This window comes from Pseudomyrmex gracilis, unplaced genomic scaffold (genome assembly GCF_002006095.1).
Source record: "Pseudomyrmex gracilis isolate BER0280 unplaced genomic scaffold, ASM200609v1 scaffold_975, whole genome shotgun sequence".
In the NCBI taxonomy this organism is placed as follows: Eukaryota; Metazoa; Arthropoda; class Insecta; order Hymenoptera; family Formicidae; genus Pseudomyrmex; species Pseudomyrmex gracilis.
This window is the reverse complement of record NW_018021559.1, coordinates 22,508-40,618: the sequence shown is the minus strand read 5'-3', so window position 1 is coordinate 40,618 and position 18,111 is coordinate 22,508. Positions and strand designations below refer to the sequence as shown.

Below are 18,111 nucleotides of genomic sequence, written 5' to 3'. Positions count from 1 at the left end.
TGCCCATATTTGGACTTCGTGCGTCTCCCTTTCTCGGGCCTCGTGCCTCTCATTGCGAAGATACGCGACTAGCAATATAGGAGTATTACATATATGCGTAATAACAGTGCACTGCTGTAGCCGTTCCGAAATCACTTCAATGCTGCCAGTGCAAATGTCAGGATGTATAAAGGGTCGTCTACAATGGAGAGTTTTAGACCGTAACAGTAAGAAATTGACAAATCACAATCGATTATTTTTCTGTACTTTGTCTGTGATTGGTCAATTTCTTACTATTACGGCCTACAACTCTCCATTGTAGACGGCTCTTAAGACCTGTTCTACAATACAGTCGTAAGTCGTAAGTCGTAAGAAATTGACCAATCACAGACAAAGTACAGAAGAATTATCGATTGTAATTTGTCAGTTTCTTACTGTTACAGTCTAAAACTCTCCATTGTAGACGGCTCTTAAAACCTGTTTCTACAATACAGTCGTAAGTCGTAAGTCGTAAGAAATTGACCAATCACAATCGATTATTCTTCTGTAATTGATTTGTGATTGGTCAATTTCTTACGACTTACGACTGTATTGTAGAACAGGCCTAAAAGGTCGTCTACAATAGAGAGTTTCAGACTGTAACAGTAAGAAAGTGACACATCACAATCGATTATTCTTCTGTACTTTTCCTGTGATTGGTCAATTTCTTACTATTACGGCCTACAACTCTCCATTGTAGACGGCTCTTAAACGAACGGTGTTACGGTACATACTATAGATACATGCGCATATGCGTGTAACGGAACGCAGCCGATATCGTCTGTACCGTGATGGTTTCGGAACTTTTGAAGCCAAACGAGCAATATAGGAGTATTACATATATGGGTTGAATGTGTGTAGTTACGCTGTGAATATTTTTCGACAATTGTCGGTGTTTTACACCACTTTCGTTATTATTATCTGTTAATTTAAACAAATATACAACTTCGTTGCTTGGCGTCAGGAACCCAATTTACGGTTTAAAACCTATCGTCAAAAAGACGTAGAATGGCGTATGGACTAGCTTTATAGGTCCATTGAGCCAAAAGAGCACCAAACCCAACCAAACCAAACCTTCACGGTCAAAAAGTGCACCAAATCAAACCGATTATTTCACAATAATCAAGCATTAAAATGCAAATATTGTTAAATATTGTGCAGTTATCATTTAATTCGATTTATAGAACAAACCTTTTAAGAACAGCTTCTCTAAAATCAACAATAAGTTACAGACATAAGTGGTCAAGTCGCACACCGGTAGCAATTCTAAATGAAGAGGTTTTTGATGGTGATAATACAGAGACAACTATCACTAAACCTAAGATACAAAAGAGATTTAAAGTACAAAATGAAAAATATAAGAAACAAGGAGAAGAAAAGAGAAATATAAGAAAAGAAAAATACATAAAAGAAGAAGAGAGAAGTGGAACTGAAGTTGATAAAGATAGTGTCCCAGAACAAACATATACAAGTCTTAAGGGAGATGAAAAATTTATAAGGTATGTTATCTAAAAAACGTAAATATTATACTTTGAAAAATATTTTACCAATGAAGTGGTCTATGTAAATGTATTGTTATAATTTTCATGTCTTAGTTCTATAATGGTAGATGTCAGGACAAAAAAAAAAAGAGAAAAAAGTAATCACATGTTATTAGAAGGTTTGCGGTTAATTCAAGATGCAATTTTAGCACATGTAACACCAAAAATGATATTCTTCAGTAGATTTTCTGATATTCAACAATTGTTATTTCTACAAAAAGTACAACTGTACAAGGTTCCTTATCGTACTATTCAATTATGGTCTGTCTTAACAACTTCTCCTGGAATAATGGGTAAATATTATAGTTAATATTAATTAGTACTAAAGTGTGTATACTAAAAACAACTAAAAAATTATTATACACAATACATTTAGATATACATATATGATGATCTGATTACTTTTTTAATTAGGACTTTTTGAGATTCCAAATACAGCAAATAAAGAACCTTCAAAAGATGCTATACCTCTCACTATTATTTGTGATAATGTTCGAGAACCAGGAAATTTAGGAACTATTGTAAGAGCTGCTGCAGCAGTTGGTTGCAAAAAGTTAATATTAATGAAAGGTAATTAAATAAACCTATTTGTTGTACTAATTTTATAACTAAATTCTTTCTCACTTTATGTTCTTACTTAAGGATGTACAGATTTGTGGGATTCTAAAGTTTTACGCAGTGCTATGGGTGCACATTTTCGCATACCAATATTAACATCTATTTCATGGAATGAAATTCCAACAATAATAAGTGAAGAATCGGCGATTTTTCTTGCTGATAGCAGTACTACATATGAAAATAAATATAAAGATGATAGAATATTGGATGATCACTCAGACATGTATTTTGATGAAAGCAGTAAAGAAGATGAAAACAATGGAATAAACCAATTGATAGATAAACATAAAGCAAAGAATGCAACAGCAAAAATAAAGTCGTTTGTAAAACAGTTAACATCTCAACTTCCAGTTGAACCTTATCATATGTTACAATTTACTCAAAAAGAAGTAATACTTGTTATTGGTGGAGAAACAGAAGGTGTGAGTCTTGAATCATGTAAATTGCTTCACTCAAGAAATTGTATTCGTGTGAATGTACCACTGACTAACAATATTGAAAGCTTAAATGTCGGTATGGCTGTTAGTATTATCACATTTGAAATAAAAAGGCAGTTTATAACTCGAAAACTGGAAAATAAAAGTGAATAAAAGCATTTTTAAAAATATATAACTACAAAAAAAAAATTTGTATGAACCTTTTAATGTTATCATTACATATCATCTTTCAATGCATGTGTGACATGTGTAATAAAATACATACGAAGAAAATATAGTAAAAAATCAAGAGTTTTTTTAAATATATTTTTATCTATAGCATGAGAATATCAAGTTCAGTTAACACAACAAAAGAATACACGTTTCCAACGACGTCTGGTATGATTAATACTTTTAAAATCTGTACCGTAAGTACTGCTGATATCCGAAATGGTATTACTTACTAGAGAGCCATGGACTGATACAGTCTCGTTATCTTGGAACCATTCAGGACTATTATTATATGTCAACATATAATTGGATTTTTTATTAACTATCTTGTTGATTTTTGAGTTTGAGATATTTTGATTAGACACAGTTGCAACATGAGTGGATTTTTTTGATTTATTTTGGAAAGTACTCTCGTGGACATTAATTTTCGAGTTAGTATCACGACTGAAAATTGCATTATTTGTTTTAATAGCTCTATTACTAGAGTACTTTTCAGCTTCTAAGTTTGAATTCCAATTATTTTTAGCTGATAATTTTTCCGATTTAATTGTTTGAAATGAAAGAAGCTTTAAATGTTCATAATTTAAAGCAAAATTGCTTTCGTTATAATCAAAATTAGGTGTTAAAGGAGTTTGAAGTTCATGAACATTATTTCTACTTTCTATTTCCACATGCGACAATATTTGCTTTTCTAAAAATATCCTGAATGTATGTTTACTCAACTCAGTGTTTTTCAAATTGGTTCTACACCTTCTTTTGTGCAAAGCGACAGATTCATTTACATCTGCCATCATTTTCGACGAGTGTCTATAAAAAAAACTAGTTGTATCATGATGCCAATGTAAAAAAAAAGATGAAGAATTATCAGAAAAATCAGATATGTTTGTATCCTTACTATTAAAGTCAGATGAATTCTTAGTTGGGGAATAACATTTATTTGAAACATGATTTGAATCTTTGAAGTTTTTTAATAAATGTTCTTCAGCCAACTGTCACTTGCATCCAAAGAAAGTCTGATCGCTTTGTCTACGATGTTGATATGTTAATGGTGCAACTAGTCGGTTATCCTTACTCTTATAATATTCATTAAAATCTAATCGTACGCTAAGTAATTGCAGAGACACATCTTCAGCGGAAGCGAGCATTATTAAAAACTTTTTAACACGATCCTAAAAAGAATATACAGTTTTTCAATAACATTATAAGATTAACTACAGAAAAATATTTGTGTTATGTATTTTAATATTTTAGGTCAGGTTTAATTACAACTGCCTAAAAATTCCTAAGCACTATCTTTCGCTTCACCACATTTATCTTGGCTACTTCGTCATTAGTAATGGGCGCGCTCATGTGTTAGAAAATAGCTTTTCTCAGGAGTTGAACTCGCGCGCTGACGCAGCTTGGAAGCAGTGGCTGCGTTTAGCAGAACAAATTGCTTTGTAGCAATCGAACATGATCTTACTTTTAGAATCAATTAATCAACGTCGAGTGTTGACAAGACAACTCAGCAATTGTTTTGCTAAACGCGGCCATTGCTTCCGAGGTTCGTCAGTTCACTCTCTGAGAAAAGCTATTTTATAATCAAATAAAGTCCAAATTTTTCTAATAAAATATCTTATTATATTTTAACCTTATGTGAACTGACGAGAATCTCAGAAAATTTCAAACTGGTGTCTCTAGTTAAAATTAGTTTTTTTTTTTTTAAACGCTTATATCTTTGAAACTACAAGATGATTTGATTTTAAAGTTGCGTGGGTCTCGATCAGTTCAACTTGTAAGCTGTTTTGAAAGTCAGTCCGAAGTCATCGAAAGGTTAAGTAATTATTATTTTCCTAAGAATTATACATGGTTTTTTAATTAATTATTGTACGTGCGTATTAATTTCTGTAGTAATCCCAAAAGTATCGTAATATCGTATGTAAACATTTGTAATGCAATATTTTTTAATAACTACTTTTTATATATTATATATAATATATAATAATAATTATATATATTATATATTTTATATATTTTAATAACTACTTTTTATATAATTGATATGTACAATTGACGTTATTTTGTATCAAGCATATTTGCATATTACATTACTGAACACGATAGTACCTCAAAATTTTATTTTGATTTTCAAATGACCTCTAATTTGACTCCTAGGTCAAGTTCAAGGTCACCGCGGAACAGAAGAGCGGAAAAATTTCAATTCTTTGCATCATGAACTCACAAACTTTGTTTCGATCAAAATCATCTTCGTAGAAAAAGTACCGGCGGTACTCTAATATTCATTTTTTGTGACTCAAAAAGTATTTACTAAAAATAAACTTTATTATTGTGTTTTGGAAAGCTGTTAAATTACGCTATAAGAATCTGCAATAAAAAATAGATGTTTCATTAAAAAAATTGATATAACCTTGACATGACTTTCTAAATGCCACCCAAGGTCAAACTGATAAGATCAGTAAATAGATCTTTTTAAGCCCTATAACTTTTGTTTGAAACATTTTTTTATAAAACTTATATTTTCCGAGTTATTCAGGTACCGACCTTTTTTTCTTTATCCTGTATATCCTATATGTATATCAGGTTGGTCAAAAAGGTTTTTCATATTTTAAGTCACTCTACTTAGCGCATCTGCATTCGAGATAAAGAGAGGAAAGAGAAAAAGTAATTGTTTTGAATTCACTTAATCTTGCTGCACAAACTGTTGTATACTCGGTTCAATGAGAGAATAGGACACTATTCGCGCATAGGGGAGGAAAAGCGGTCAAAGTGGAGATACCACTCCGCCGCTATTCAGTACCGTAAACATAGATACGTTCAGGCCCGAATTTAGATTTCAGTGGATGAAATAAGCACTCGCTGAAGACTGTACTACTACGAGCCGTACAGCACTGTAAAGTGGGGAGGCTTTCTGGTAGGAGAGATGCGCAGAACAAACGTCCATGGGTGTCCTATTCTCTCAATAAACCGAGTACAGACAGAGAGCGCTTGTGAGCTATTGTGAGTTTATAAAAAAATCACAAGATAGAGCTTTCAAAGCAGCACATTAGACCAATTTTGTTATACGAGTTTAAAAAGGGCGTGAACGCGTCTCAGGCCCATCAAAACTTGTGTGAAGCATTCGGACGAGATGTAATTACTGTGAGGTCATGCCAATTTTGGTTGGAAAAATTTCAATTTTTTCTGCAACTGTTAAATATTCCAAAACATTGAAACGATTTTTTTTTTATGGTGAATCAAGACGAAACAGTAAAAAAGTTGTTAATTTGTATGCTTTGTGTATCCTGAAAAAGGATATCCATCACGTCTTACATTTTATCGTATAGTTAGACAATTTACACTGTAAATGTGTCTCTTAATATATTCTGAAAAACAGAAATTCTACAAAAAAATGTTTCAGACAAAAGTTATGCGTTGTGTTATGTAGAGTAAGATTTCAAAATAAAAAATATAGGTTTACGATATCTTGAAAATGCCCACACATTAAAACTAATAGTGCCATTTGAATCCGTACTCAAAATACTGAAAGACATGTATCAGCTTATTTTTTTTTTAATTGTCTACAAGATTTTTCGCGGTAAATATTTACAAAAGGTCACCACCCTCCGAATTCAATAAGGTTAACATATGTTGTTAAGAACAACTCCCTGATTAACAATTAAAAGATTTTAGCCGTCGCTCGTTGAATGAAAGCATTGATATTATCGACACGGTGACCGTTGGCGCTACTTACTGCTAGAGAACACCGTCTCTCTCACTCCTTCCCGCGTTCACGAAACGAATCTACACCGAGTGTACATACTATTGACATGAAGCGACATGTAATCAGAAGTCGTTCCATATTTTTTCTCAATGGGGAGTACAGGAAGAGAAGCAGAGCCACTCCCCCTGCCTACACGCTTACAACATGAACACATTACGTGAATGTTTCTTCTAAATGTTTACATTATTTACCACTTTCACTGTTTATTTCTTCCCATATCTATGCATTCTCACATATATTTAAGTGTATTTAAACAGTATACATAAACAGTATACGTAAACTCGATACACCTTTTTAAGATTATAACTTTTTAATGAAGAGCAAACGACGGCTAAAACCTTTGGATTGTTGCTTAGGGAGGTGTCCTTGACAACATATGTCAAGCGCATTGAATCCTGAGAGTAGTAGCCTTTTGTACATATTTATCTTTTTCGCTGTGTCAACTTAAATGGATGGGACATATATACAGGGTCCCAGAATTGGTGTAATATTGTAATGGTATAGGTAATTACCTAATAAAATATATGTTTTTACGTAGTTGATTATAAAATAGCTTTTCTCTTAAAATAATTAGAAGTTTCCATGCCGTTAATGTGGCTCGAAAACAGTACACTTGAGCGCGCTCTACTATCGACGTGGATCATTGCAACTAAATCCGAGAATTACGGTTATTATTACCTGATAAGTTCTAGAAAGTAGTCTCAGTTGTATAGAAAGTTTGTTCAAATACTTCGAAAATGCTGCGTCTCTTTCAATAGCTTCGTCATCTGTTTTACTTGTACGACCCCATTTTTTTATTTGCTCTTGTGCAAATTTATCAGCATTGAATCTTGCTTCGTATTCCTGAGTAGCACGAACAAGGAAAGTTTCCTCAAGATTTTGAAGATCTAGTATCGGGCTATATACGGAACGTAAATGATCCATAAGTTGCTATAACATCAAAAAAATAATAAAATTGATGCAAATTAATATGTTTAGATAGCAGATTGTTTAAATGTAATACTTACTTGCGATTTTTCATCCAATAATGTACCATGTCTCACAGAATCTACAAAATAATTGTGAGCTGCAATTATATCATCAAGAGACGTTGCTTGAAGAAGTTGCTTTGTAAATGTATCCCAGGAACATTCAATTACCTAATTGTAACAAAAACATCTTTATTATATGTAAATTTAATAAATTTCATACAATATAATATGTAAATCAGTCATGAAAATAAGTAATAAATTTTTGAGTCGTCAATGTTTAATAACGTAGTGTTACCTCAAATAAAAAGTAATATTGCATTTGATGAACCAAATGAACCATACTGCTAGTAATTAAATGAATATGGTTTTGGATAGGTAATACTTCTGGCATTTTCCTAAACATTTTGGCTGATGTTATTTGCTGCTTCCAAATAGCAGACAAAATCGATTCCATTCTTTTTGCTCTCCATAATGCAAAAAATACAGTTTGATACGTCTGTCTACATGGCTCCAAAATCTATATAAGTGAATATAAAAAAATAATATTAAGTATCAACAACATGCTGTAAACATACAGTATAGTCAGTTTAACTTAATAACTGTTATTAATATATTAGAAGTTAATGTTCTTTACCGTTCCTATAGGTCCGTCAACGTTATAATCTAAAATAAATACATCCCATCCTGTTTCATTTTCCGAAGGTGCTAATAATCTAACATCTAATCGTTTTTGAACATCTAAGTCATCTAACTTTGTACTGGTTGCTCTTATTGCAGTTTCAAGTATAGACGATATGTTATGAGGATATAAAGAACTTGCTGGTTTGTCCAATTCAGGCCTGGAAGAATATATATTCACTTTATATATGTATGTATATGCGTGCGTGTGCACGTGCGTGCGTGCGTGCGTGCGTGCGTGCGTGCGTGCGTGCGTGCGTGCGTGCGTGCGTGTGTGTGTGGCGCGCGCGAATATAGGAGCACATATACAGGGTGATTCAGAATAACCCGTTATCTTTGAAAATACATATTTTTAACTAAATTTTAAGACAACTTTTTATTTGGCAAAATTTTGTCTGAAGCTTACTCTTTTTGAGTTATTAATAAAAATAGTTGAGACTTACCACGAGTCGGATACAAAAGGTAGGCAGGGGCGGCCCACCTCAGACGCGAGCGATTACGTGTGGTGCCTGACGCAATCAGCTGATCACTACACATTGTTTCTATATCTTTCTCTGTCTCTCTCTTTTTCTTTCTTTTTCTCTCACTTATTTATTGACTCATTCGTAACTTGTAATCACTTAATCCGTACATTACATAAATCACTGTCAATCACGGTGAGTTGCGCCGCCCCTGCCTACCTCTTGGATCCGACTCATGGTAAGTCTCTCTCTCAACTATTTTTATTAATAACTCAAAAAGTAAGCTTCAGACAAAAGTTTTTTTATTTGTAAAAAGTTGTCTTAGAATTTAGTCAAGAATATGTATTTTCAAGGATAACGGGCTGTTCTAAATCACCCTGTATGTGTATATATGTATATGTATGTATATATGTGTGTGTATAAGTTCACGCATATCATAAAAATAATTTCTCAAATACGTCTGTTAAAATGAAATGACTAGAATAATTGCATTAAGATATCCTTACTCTAACAAGTGCATAAGATGTTGAATAAAATGGCCTTGACCAAGTAAAAGATATCCTTTAATCCCTTGTAGATGATCCATGAGGTGATATTGTTTTGTCAATATCTCAACAACTCTTGTTGATGTTTCTTTATAAGCAGCATCCATCATAGCTTGCAAACGACCATCTGGATCCATATCGAAGAAAACCTCAACTGAAAAACAAATAGTGTTAAAAGTTCTTATTTCCAATAAATTGTACAAATTATATGTTTCATGCTCGTGTTATATTTCAATAAGAAGGGAGAAGACAATAACAAGCTGTACATCTCATCGGATAAAATTCTTCTTTATTCAGAGATTTGACAAACGTTTCGATCCACTATGGATTCTCTTCAGGGGTTCTCTTTAGTGTCTATGCACACCAGTTTGAGGAAGGAAAGGGGAAGAAAGGCATTCAGTAACCGTCAGCCTCAGCCGCACACATGAAGATGCGAAACATGCTCATACTCAGAAGAAAACTGATAGACTGAATGCCTTTCTTCCACTTTCTTTCTTCAAATTAGTGTGCATAGACACTGAAGAAGATCCCATAGTGAATCAAAACGTTTGTCAAATCTCTGAATAAAAGAGAATTTTACCTGAACTTCGTGTGTACAACTCATTATTGCCTTCTCCCTTCCTTCTTATTAAAATTTTAAAAAACCTAGTTTCTTTCGAATTAGTTATAAACTACAAGTTGAGGTAATTTTTGAAAGCGTTAAAATAAAAATTATTTTATTGTAAACATAATTAATGATTCTTATGTGATTGCTACTAACCATTGTATTCTTCATCATTAATTCTGAACATATCTGCATGCCTATCTTGCCATGGGGAAAAATCTTTACAAACTTCGCGTAAGAAGTTAATACTTTTTCCCGTTCCTAAAATTTTTTTTGCTTGAGCTTTACTTATAAAGGATGGCACCATCGAATTTCTTACTTGATATTTTGTTAGTGGAGACATTCTGTCTCCACTAACATCAGCACATGATTGGATAAAAAACTCTTTAAATGGATCATTTAACTCTCCATCAGCAATCCATCTCATTAACATATCGTATAAGGGATTGCAAATGCTTTCTAAAATTCTTTTCACTAATTTCTTCACCATGGCATCTCCATGGTAGCTGAATTCATAAAGAGTAGATGCTAATGCACCACCTTTTTGGCCTTGGCATGCCCTTACTATACTTGCTAACCACTTCAAATTTTCCAACGGATCACATGTCCATAAATGTAAATGAGAAATTGTTACTCCATATGTATTCATTTGATGTTGTGACCTATTTGTTTACACATATATGTATATATATATTATATTATATATAGTATATACATATACACACACACGCACACGCACACACACGTTATACAGGATGTTTTAGACCATCCGTACATCTTAATTAAAAACGAGAAAAGTTGATTATTTTGAAAAATGTTTTAGACAAAAGTTGTTGGGGATTAAGGACGTTGTAGCGCGACAGTCCGATGCAAAAGTTTTATGTCTGAGTATGGGTTAGGAAATCCTACTTTCTAGCGGTACCGACCAAAAACTTTTGTACAGTCTGTCCTCGTACACAGAGAGTATCTGTTTCGATGCACACATACTATGAAACATTGTCCAGAGTGACAATCTGATAACGTCGCTATCCACTCTCACACGCTAAATAACAAGAAAACTTCAGTTCTTTTTAGGCGATCGTATGGTACATATACCAAAGTGTATCAAACTATAATTTGAAGTTACTCGAACTATGGTTTGGTACACTTTATATGTACCATACGATCGTCAAAAATCGCCTTTTATCACTATATCTTTAAAACTAAACGATCAATCATTTTGATTTTTTTTCTAATGTTTCTAAGAGTCTCTTCTGCCATATATCCGTTTTTGGTCACTCTCTTGTTATTTTTTTTTATTATAGAATTAAAAGTACACGATTTTTGTATGTGTATACACTACATAGGAAAAGTATAACCTTTGAAACCAATTATCTCACGTTCGGAACGGTCAATCTTTTTAAAACTTGACCAGTGTGTAAATATTCCATTTATTAACGTATATCCAAAGTTTCAACTTTTTCTTGTTAAATGCGATTCGAGCTACAACGTCCTTAAGGAATGCATTACATGAGCATATGCGATTGACCTTGAATGACATAATGAAGATCATGTCAAGGTCGACGTGAATTTTTTAAGGTTGTATTCAGGGTGAGATAAAAGATATGCCAGATTATTCGAAATTTGCTAGTCACTAGATAATATTAAAAAAAGAAATTGTGCAAAATTTCACCTCCTTTGCGAGCCTTGTTAAAAAGTTAGTACGATTTTAATTTAACACGAGTTCTTATGGGATTTCACGATATTCTGATATAAATTACAAAATAACTGTAGATGTAGATATGCTATAATTTTGAAACTTTTTGCAGTTGTTAATAAATATCTTAAAAACAAATTCCGCTTGAAAAAATAGTCATTTCGAGAATATCACATAAAATATAAATTTATATTTTGCTAAAATTAATAAAAAAATATATTTAATATACATAAAACAATTATATTTTTAATTTTATACATCAATTGTTACGTTTTAATAACCTTTTATGATTAATACATTTTCAGTTTTTCATTTATCTTACGTTGCACGTAGGGTATAATCCTACTCAAAAATATCAAACGTGAACAATCAAAATGGCACAAAATGTACGTAAAAACTTTTCCGTAGTTATTAAAAGTACAATAAATAGTTTTTGTAACTTATTTTAGTACAAATAATACTTTTCCAGCAAACAATTATTATCTAAATATTAAAATAGGTTCGGTTTACACTGTTTCTGAAACTTTTGACTGAGATCTTATCCTGAATACAACCTTAAATGGAAACCCATATTTTATTACATATTCTTGTAGCCGATGTCAAGGTGTTTTCAAACCATTGGTCACAAACTCTTTGTAGTTAAGATCTTCCTGAGTTATAAAATTTCAGTACTGCCGGCGTTAGCATTACCCAAGATGGATCGCATGGAGATTGCACGGTCGGATTTACATCTCTTGGGAACTCAAGCACCCTGACAAGATGTAAATCCGACCGTGCAATCTCCACGCGGTACATCTTGGATAATGCTAACGCCGGTGATACTGAAATTTCGAAGTCTTATAATTCAGAAAGATTTTAACTAAGTTTGTAACCAATCTTTCAAAAACGTCTTGACGTCAGCTACAAGAATATGCAACAAAATATATGGGTTCCCATTAAAAAAATTCAAGTCGGTTTTGACATAACCTTCATGACGCCATCCAAGGTCAATCGCATATGTCTATATAATGCATTACTTAATTCCTAACAACTTTTGTCTAAAACATTTTTCAAAATAACCACTTCCTTCGTTTTCAAATAGGGTGATACAAGTGATCTGAAATATCCTGTATACAGGGTGTCCCAGAATTGATGTAACATCTCTCATTGACAGGTAGAAGTAAAACTGAGGCGATAAGTCCATTTTGCTAAATTTGCAATAGTTACCGAGATCTTAATTAACAAAGATTCGCGAATAAACATGCATCGGGCTGTCTCATGCGCATAAGACAGTCCCGCGCGCTTCGCGCGGTTGCCTTTTATTATGTATGTTATAAAATATGCTGTTATATTAAGGACGTTTGTAGCGCGAATCGCATTTAACAAGAAACAGTTGAAACTTTGGATATACGTTAATAAATGGAATATTTACACACTGGTCAAGTTTTAAAAAGATTGACCGTTCCGAACGTGAGATAATTGGTTTCAAAGGTTATACTTTTCCTATGTAGTGTATACACATACAAAAATCGTGTACTTTTAATTCTATAATAAAAAAAAATAACAAGAGAGTGACCAAAAACGGATATATGGCAGAAGAGACTCTTAGAAACATTAGAAAAAAAATCAAAATGATTGATCGTTTAGTTTTAAAGATATAGTGATAAAAGGCGATTTTTGACGATCGTATGGTACATATAAAGTGTACCAAACCATAGTTCGAGTAACTTCAAATTATAGTTTGATACACTTTGGTATATGTACCATACGATCGCCTAAAAAGAACTGAAGTTTTCTTGTTATTTAGCGTGTGAGAGTGGATAGCGACGTTATCAGATTGTCACTCTGGACAATGTTTCATAGTATGTGTGCATCGAAACAGATACTCTCTGTGTACGAGGACAGACTGTACAAAAGTTTTTGGTCGGTACCGCTAGAAAGTAGGATTTCCTAACCCTATACTCAGACATAAAACGTTTGCATCGGACTGTCGCGCTACAACGTCCTTAACTCTTCCCATGCGTTGCTACGGGTAACACCGTGAGCGCGCGAAGCACGCCGGATTGTCTTACGCGCGTAAGACAGCCTAATGCATGCTTATTTGCGGATCTTTGTTAATTACTATCTCGGTAACTATTGCGAATCTTGCAAAATGGTATAAGACTTTTCGAATCAGTTTTACTCCTTCTATTTTCTTACAAGAGATGTTATACTAATTCTCGAACATCCTATATATGTATATTATATACATACACATGGTGTAAGTACACCATGATACATACACATATACATATACACATACAAGGTGTCCCGTAATGATTAATAAACCTTGCAAGGAGTAAAAGAGGGTGAAATTTTGAACTAAAAGTTTCTTTTTTATTTTTGGTTTAGACCATTATTTTACGAGTTTGTAACTATTAAAGTTCTTCAATGAAACAACACGCATAGAAAGTATTCAGGAGCGTCGCGCGCTGTGCGACTCCTCGCGATTGTCCCGATTACATTGTTTCTGTTAAAACTGTATTCTACTATGTCGCATTACGTAATAAATGAATAAATAAATAAAAACAGTTAGAAATTAGTCAAATAATTAATTAATTTGAAAAAATTTTGATACGTTGTCCGAAATTAATAAATACATAAATAATTAATCTTAATTGTCTTTTTATGTTTTTATCATTTGAAAAAAGATTAATTTAAATAATAACTTATTTATTTATGTGTATAAGTTATTTTTTTAAATGATAAAAAAGTAAAAAGACACAATTAACATTAATTATGTATGTATTCATTAATTTCGGACAATGTATCAAAAGTTTTTCAAATTAATTAGTTGATTAATATTTCTGTTTTTATTTATTTATTCATATATTACCTAATAAAACATAGTAGAATGAAGTTGTAACAGAAGTAATGTAATCGGGACAAGCGCGAGGAATCGCACAGCGCGCGACGCCCCTGCATACTTTGTATGCGCGCCGTCTCATTGGAGAACTTCAATGGTTAAAAAATAACCATTCTTTGTAAATAATGGTTTAAGCCAAAAGTGAAAAAGAAACCTTTAGTTCAAAATTTCACCCTCTTTCACTCTCTGCAAGATTTACTAATCATTACGGGACTCTATATATATGTATGTATGTTTTAATAAAACAAAACTCTTCAAATGAATTATCTAACTATCGACAATCTATTTCATTACTATATTGTACAAGGTGTGTGTGCGTGCATGTATGAATGTGTATATAAAAGTATCTTTTGATCAAGTATTTTTACAATTAAAATAAATTTGAAATAATTCTTTTACCTATTTACTTCTTCTTGCATTATAGCTATGAATCTATAATATTCGGACAATTCATTATGTAATGCAGCAACAAAACTATCGGCAACTCTTCCTGCACCAGTTACAGACATTCTCTCTAAACCTTTTTGTACTACATTATGTAAGTATCCCAGTTCACTCAGTCTTAAAACGGCTTGCTTTTGCGATCTGTTAATCTTTGTCATAGGATCAATCTGAAAGCCATAGCTGGAATCTAACTTCAAAACTTTTCCTTCAACACTTTGAAGAGAATATATCAAATCCTGGACTAATATATCTTCTGAAATGCATTCTTCATTGAATATTTTACTTGGGTTCATTAATGATCCTCTTGAACTTATTTCTGTAGTATTCAATGATACAATTTGAGAACACGATGTTTGTGATAACTGTCCTAAATATTAAACCAATTAAACAATGTTCTCAGAAAAACTGCTATAGTCTTTTTCTTACCACTAGTAGATGCAATTGGACAAAATCCCAATTTCTGGTCAGGAATTGAAAAAAGTCTATCCTTTATCTGCTCAGCTGATTGGCTCATGTTTAGTAAAAATATTAGAATACTTATACGATTCTTCAAGAGCTAGTGTAAAAGAATAATATTTATGTAAAATTATGTTTGTTTCGCACTTATGATAGATCATATAATTTGACACCATTTTGCTTGACAATTATAAAAAGTTTTTTTTTTTTTTAACTTATTTGAACACAAATATTCCTCATTCAAAATTGGCTATTATACCATAATTTTAAGAAAAGATTAAATATAGACCAAAATACAAATAAACAAAAATATATCAAACATTACTTTTTACACTTGAGCAGAAAAAAGTAAAAATTTGTCAGACAATGTTATCTGGTCAATATTTATCTATTTACATATATATATATATATATATATGTGTGTGTGTGTGTGTGTGTGTGTGTGTGTATATAGACTAGAAATTGCGGGGTAACGAGCTTGCAACGCTTACAAATCTAACTAACTTCGCGTACGACAATAACTTTCGCGCGAAGTCTGCGTCGCGCAATGACCGCGTTTGATTTTTTAATCGCGTATTCCTCGCGTATACAATGTTTACTTACGTAATATATTGTATATACCTATTTCGCATGTGGCTTACTTCACATATCATTTAGTATCGCATTGACGTCGCGACACTTTTTTTGCATCGCTGCATTGTCGATCGCCGTTTTTATTCAGTCTATATATATATATACACACACAATATTATATATATATATATACAGGTATGCCTATGTGTACTTATAATTTAAACTGATATAATTTAGTTTTATGTGATTGTGATTATATTAAAATGAATTTAAATATATTAACACTAGAATTGCCAAAAGTTATCTTTGCTTCACTAAGTATTAAAAATGATTAAAATTCTTATAAAATTGTGTGTCACTTAATGTTCTCTGACTTTTATCATTTTAAGAGTCTGTGTGTAAAACACACACACACACAAAAGTTACTTCTAAAAAAAGTATCAGTTTTAAGATCATAAATCATACTAATTTTAATATAAAAGAAGAAATTGTATAAAAACTGAAATTTGTTTTACATTACCCCATCTTTTAAATCATTATGTAGTTTATCAAATTGTACTGCATCACGTGGTAGTAATTTACTTTTTATATATGTTACTATAGTTATGTCATCTTCCTTGAATGTTTCTATACCTTGAGTAGAAGACAATAATCCAAGGGAAAAGCGCATAAATCGTCTAATCAGGTCTATAAAAAGTAAAATATACTCTTAAAGGTTAATAAAATCAGTAAATATAAATTATTATAATTGTATAATGAATGAGATTTAAATATTATTTAGGATTCAATAACTTCTTTTATTATTACTTATGAACATATTACATTAATGTAACTTCATATAAAAAGGCACAAACTAACCTGGCTTTTGATCACCGCATAAAGAAACAATCATGTTTTGAACCAAATCAGCAACAGTTTCAGCTTCTACAGGATTCATGTTTTAGTGTGTAATATTTGAATATAACGTTGCTCTATGTCATACAGAGAAAAATCTGAGATCTAGTGGTGCAAAATGCAAATATGATGGGATTCGATTATCTCATTTCTTTGGAAGAAAAACATAGGTTTGTTCTGGTTGCCTACACTAGTACACGTTTTACACAAAAGTATAAACACAGGGCTGCGTTCGAAAACATCGCCTTACGGCCACCGCACAAACTCTTTCGTAGCGCGTTTGCCTAAAGAGCCGTCTACAATGGAGAGTTGTAGGCCGTAATAGTAAGAAATTGACCAATCACAGACGAAGTACAGAAGAATAATCGATTGTGATTGGTCAATTTCTTACTATTACGGCCTACAACTCTCTATTGTAGACGGCTCTTAAGGGTCGTCTTTTACGGCCTACAACTCTCCATTGTAGACGGCTCTTAATGTTACATTTGTCGTACAGACGGCGTCAAAAATCACAGACTTCTATAGTATACTNGACCGCTAGCTTCTTATGTACGGCTGGCTACAAAATCTATGTACTTAGGCCTGGTTTATGCGGGCAATAACTGTTAACTTATGCCGGAACTGGTAGAGTTTAACTATAGGATTTCAATACTTCTGTTTATACGCATCCGGCATATATGTAATACTCCTATATTGCTAGTACGGTGCCGACCTGAAGCTTACCGTTACGGTGCAGACAATATAGTAGCCTCTCTCTCCAGCTGCTTTGTGCGCATGCGGCGAACATTCAAGCACGTTTGGGCATTTCTTTTTCTCGCGTTCTTTCCAATGCTTTGTCTCGCTCGCACTCGCTTAGTAGACGCGCCTGCGCATAATGACGCTCGACTATCTATGCCTATATTTGGACTTCGTGCGTCTCTCTTTCTCGGGCCTCGTGTCTCTAATTGCGAAGATACGCGACTAGCAATATAGGAGTATTATATAAAGGTAAAAAAAGGCGCCAAGAGTACATGCGCAACTCGTATCTCTAGAAAAAGTATTACTATCAAAATCTTCCTTTACAAGATCTATTCTACAAAAGAAATGATATCAATAAGTTATGCCAAGTAAAATCTTTTATACATGGTTATAAAAATATATAAAATATATAAAACTTTGTAAGTTGTATATACGTTGTAAAATAGAAAATATTCTAAATCAATAAAAAGTTTCAAATATTGTATGACCACTGCACTTTTTATATAAAGCACTCATTGATGTAAGAAATGACTTCGCCTTGCGTGGAAATNCGTGGAAATTCTTAAACTATGTCGAATCATAC

The 18,111-nt window shown here is 32.6% G+C and overlaps 2 protein-coding genes across 4 annotated transcripts; one reads left to right on the top strand and one right to left on the bottom strand.

Annotated features, from left to right (window-relative positions):
- Window positions 1-843: 843 nt before the first annotated feature.
- Window positions 844-2,784, top strand: LOC109861738 (rRNA methyltransferase 3, mitochondrial). Its single transcript, XM_020441522.1, has 4 exons — window positions 844-1,517; window positions 1,614-1,852; window positions 1,974-2,129; window positions 2,202-2,784. Exons 1-4 carry the CDS (start codon window positions 1,153-1,155, stop codon window positions 2,765-2,767), a joined length of 1,326 nt encoding a protein of 441 aa, XP_020297111.1. The 5' UTR covers window positions 844-1,152; the 3' UTR covers window positions 2,768-2,784.
- Window positions 2,785-2,845: 61 nt separating this feature from the next.
- LOC109861737 (gamma-tubulin complex component 3 homolog) lies at window positions 2,846-17,014 on the bottom strand. 3 transcript variants are annotated; one of them, XR_002251017.1, is made up of 12 exons: window positions 16,755-17,013; window positions 16,417-16,583; window positions 15,294-15,423; window positions 14,823-15,234; window positions 10,000-10,505; window positions 9,201-9,393; window positions 8,190-8,394; window positions 7,851-8,072; window positions 7,592-7,723; window positions 7,263-7,514; window positions 3,720-3,993; window positions 2,846-3,631 (listed from the first exon to the last, which is right to left on the bottom strand). XR_002251017.1 is itself a non-coding variant. In XM_020441521.1 (11 exons), the coding sequence occupies exons 1-11, from the start codon at window positions 16,831-16,833 to the stop codon at window positions 3,817-3,819; spliced, it is 2,424 nt and encodes an 807-aa protein (XP_020297110.1). In that variant the 5' UTR covers window positions 16,834-17,014; the 3' UTR covers window positions 2,846-3,816. The 3 variants fall into 3 exon arrangements, 2 of the variants coding, with proteins under 2 accessions (XP_020297110.1, XP_020297109.1); XM_020441521.1 differs by having other exon boundaries at window positions 2,846-3,993; window positions 14,823-15,183; window positions 16,755-17,014; XM_020441520.1 differs by having other exon boundaries at window positions 2,846-3,993.
- Window positions 17,015-18,111: the final 1,097 nt, after the last annotated feature.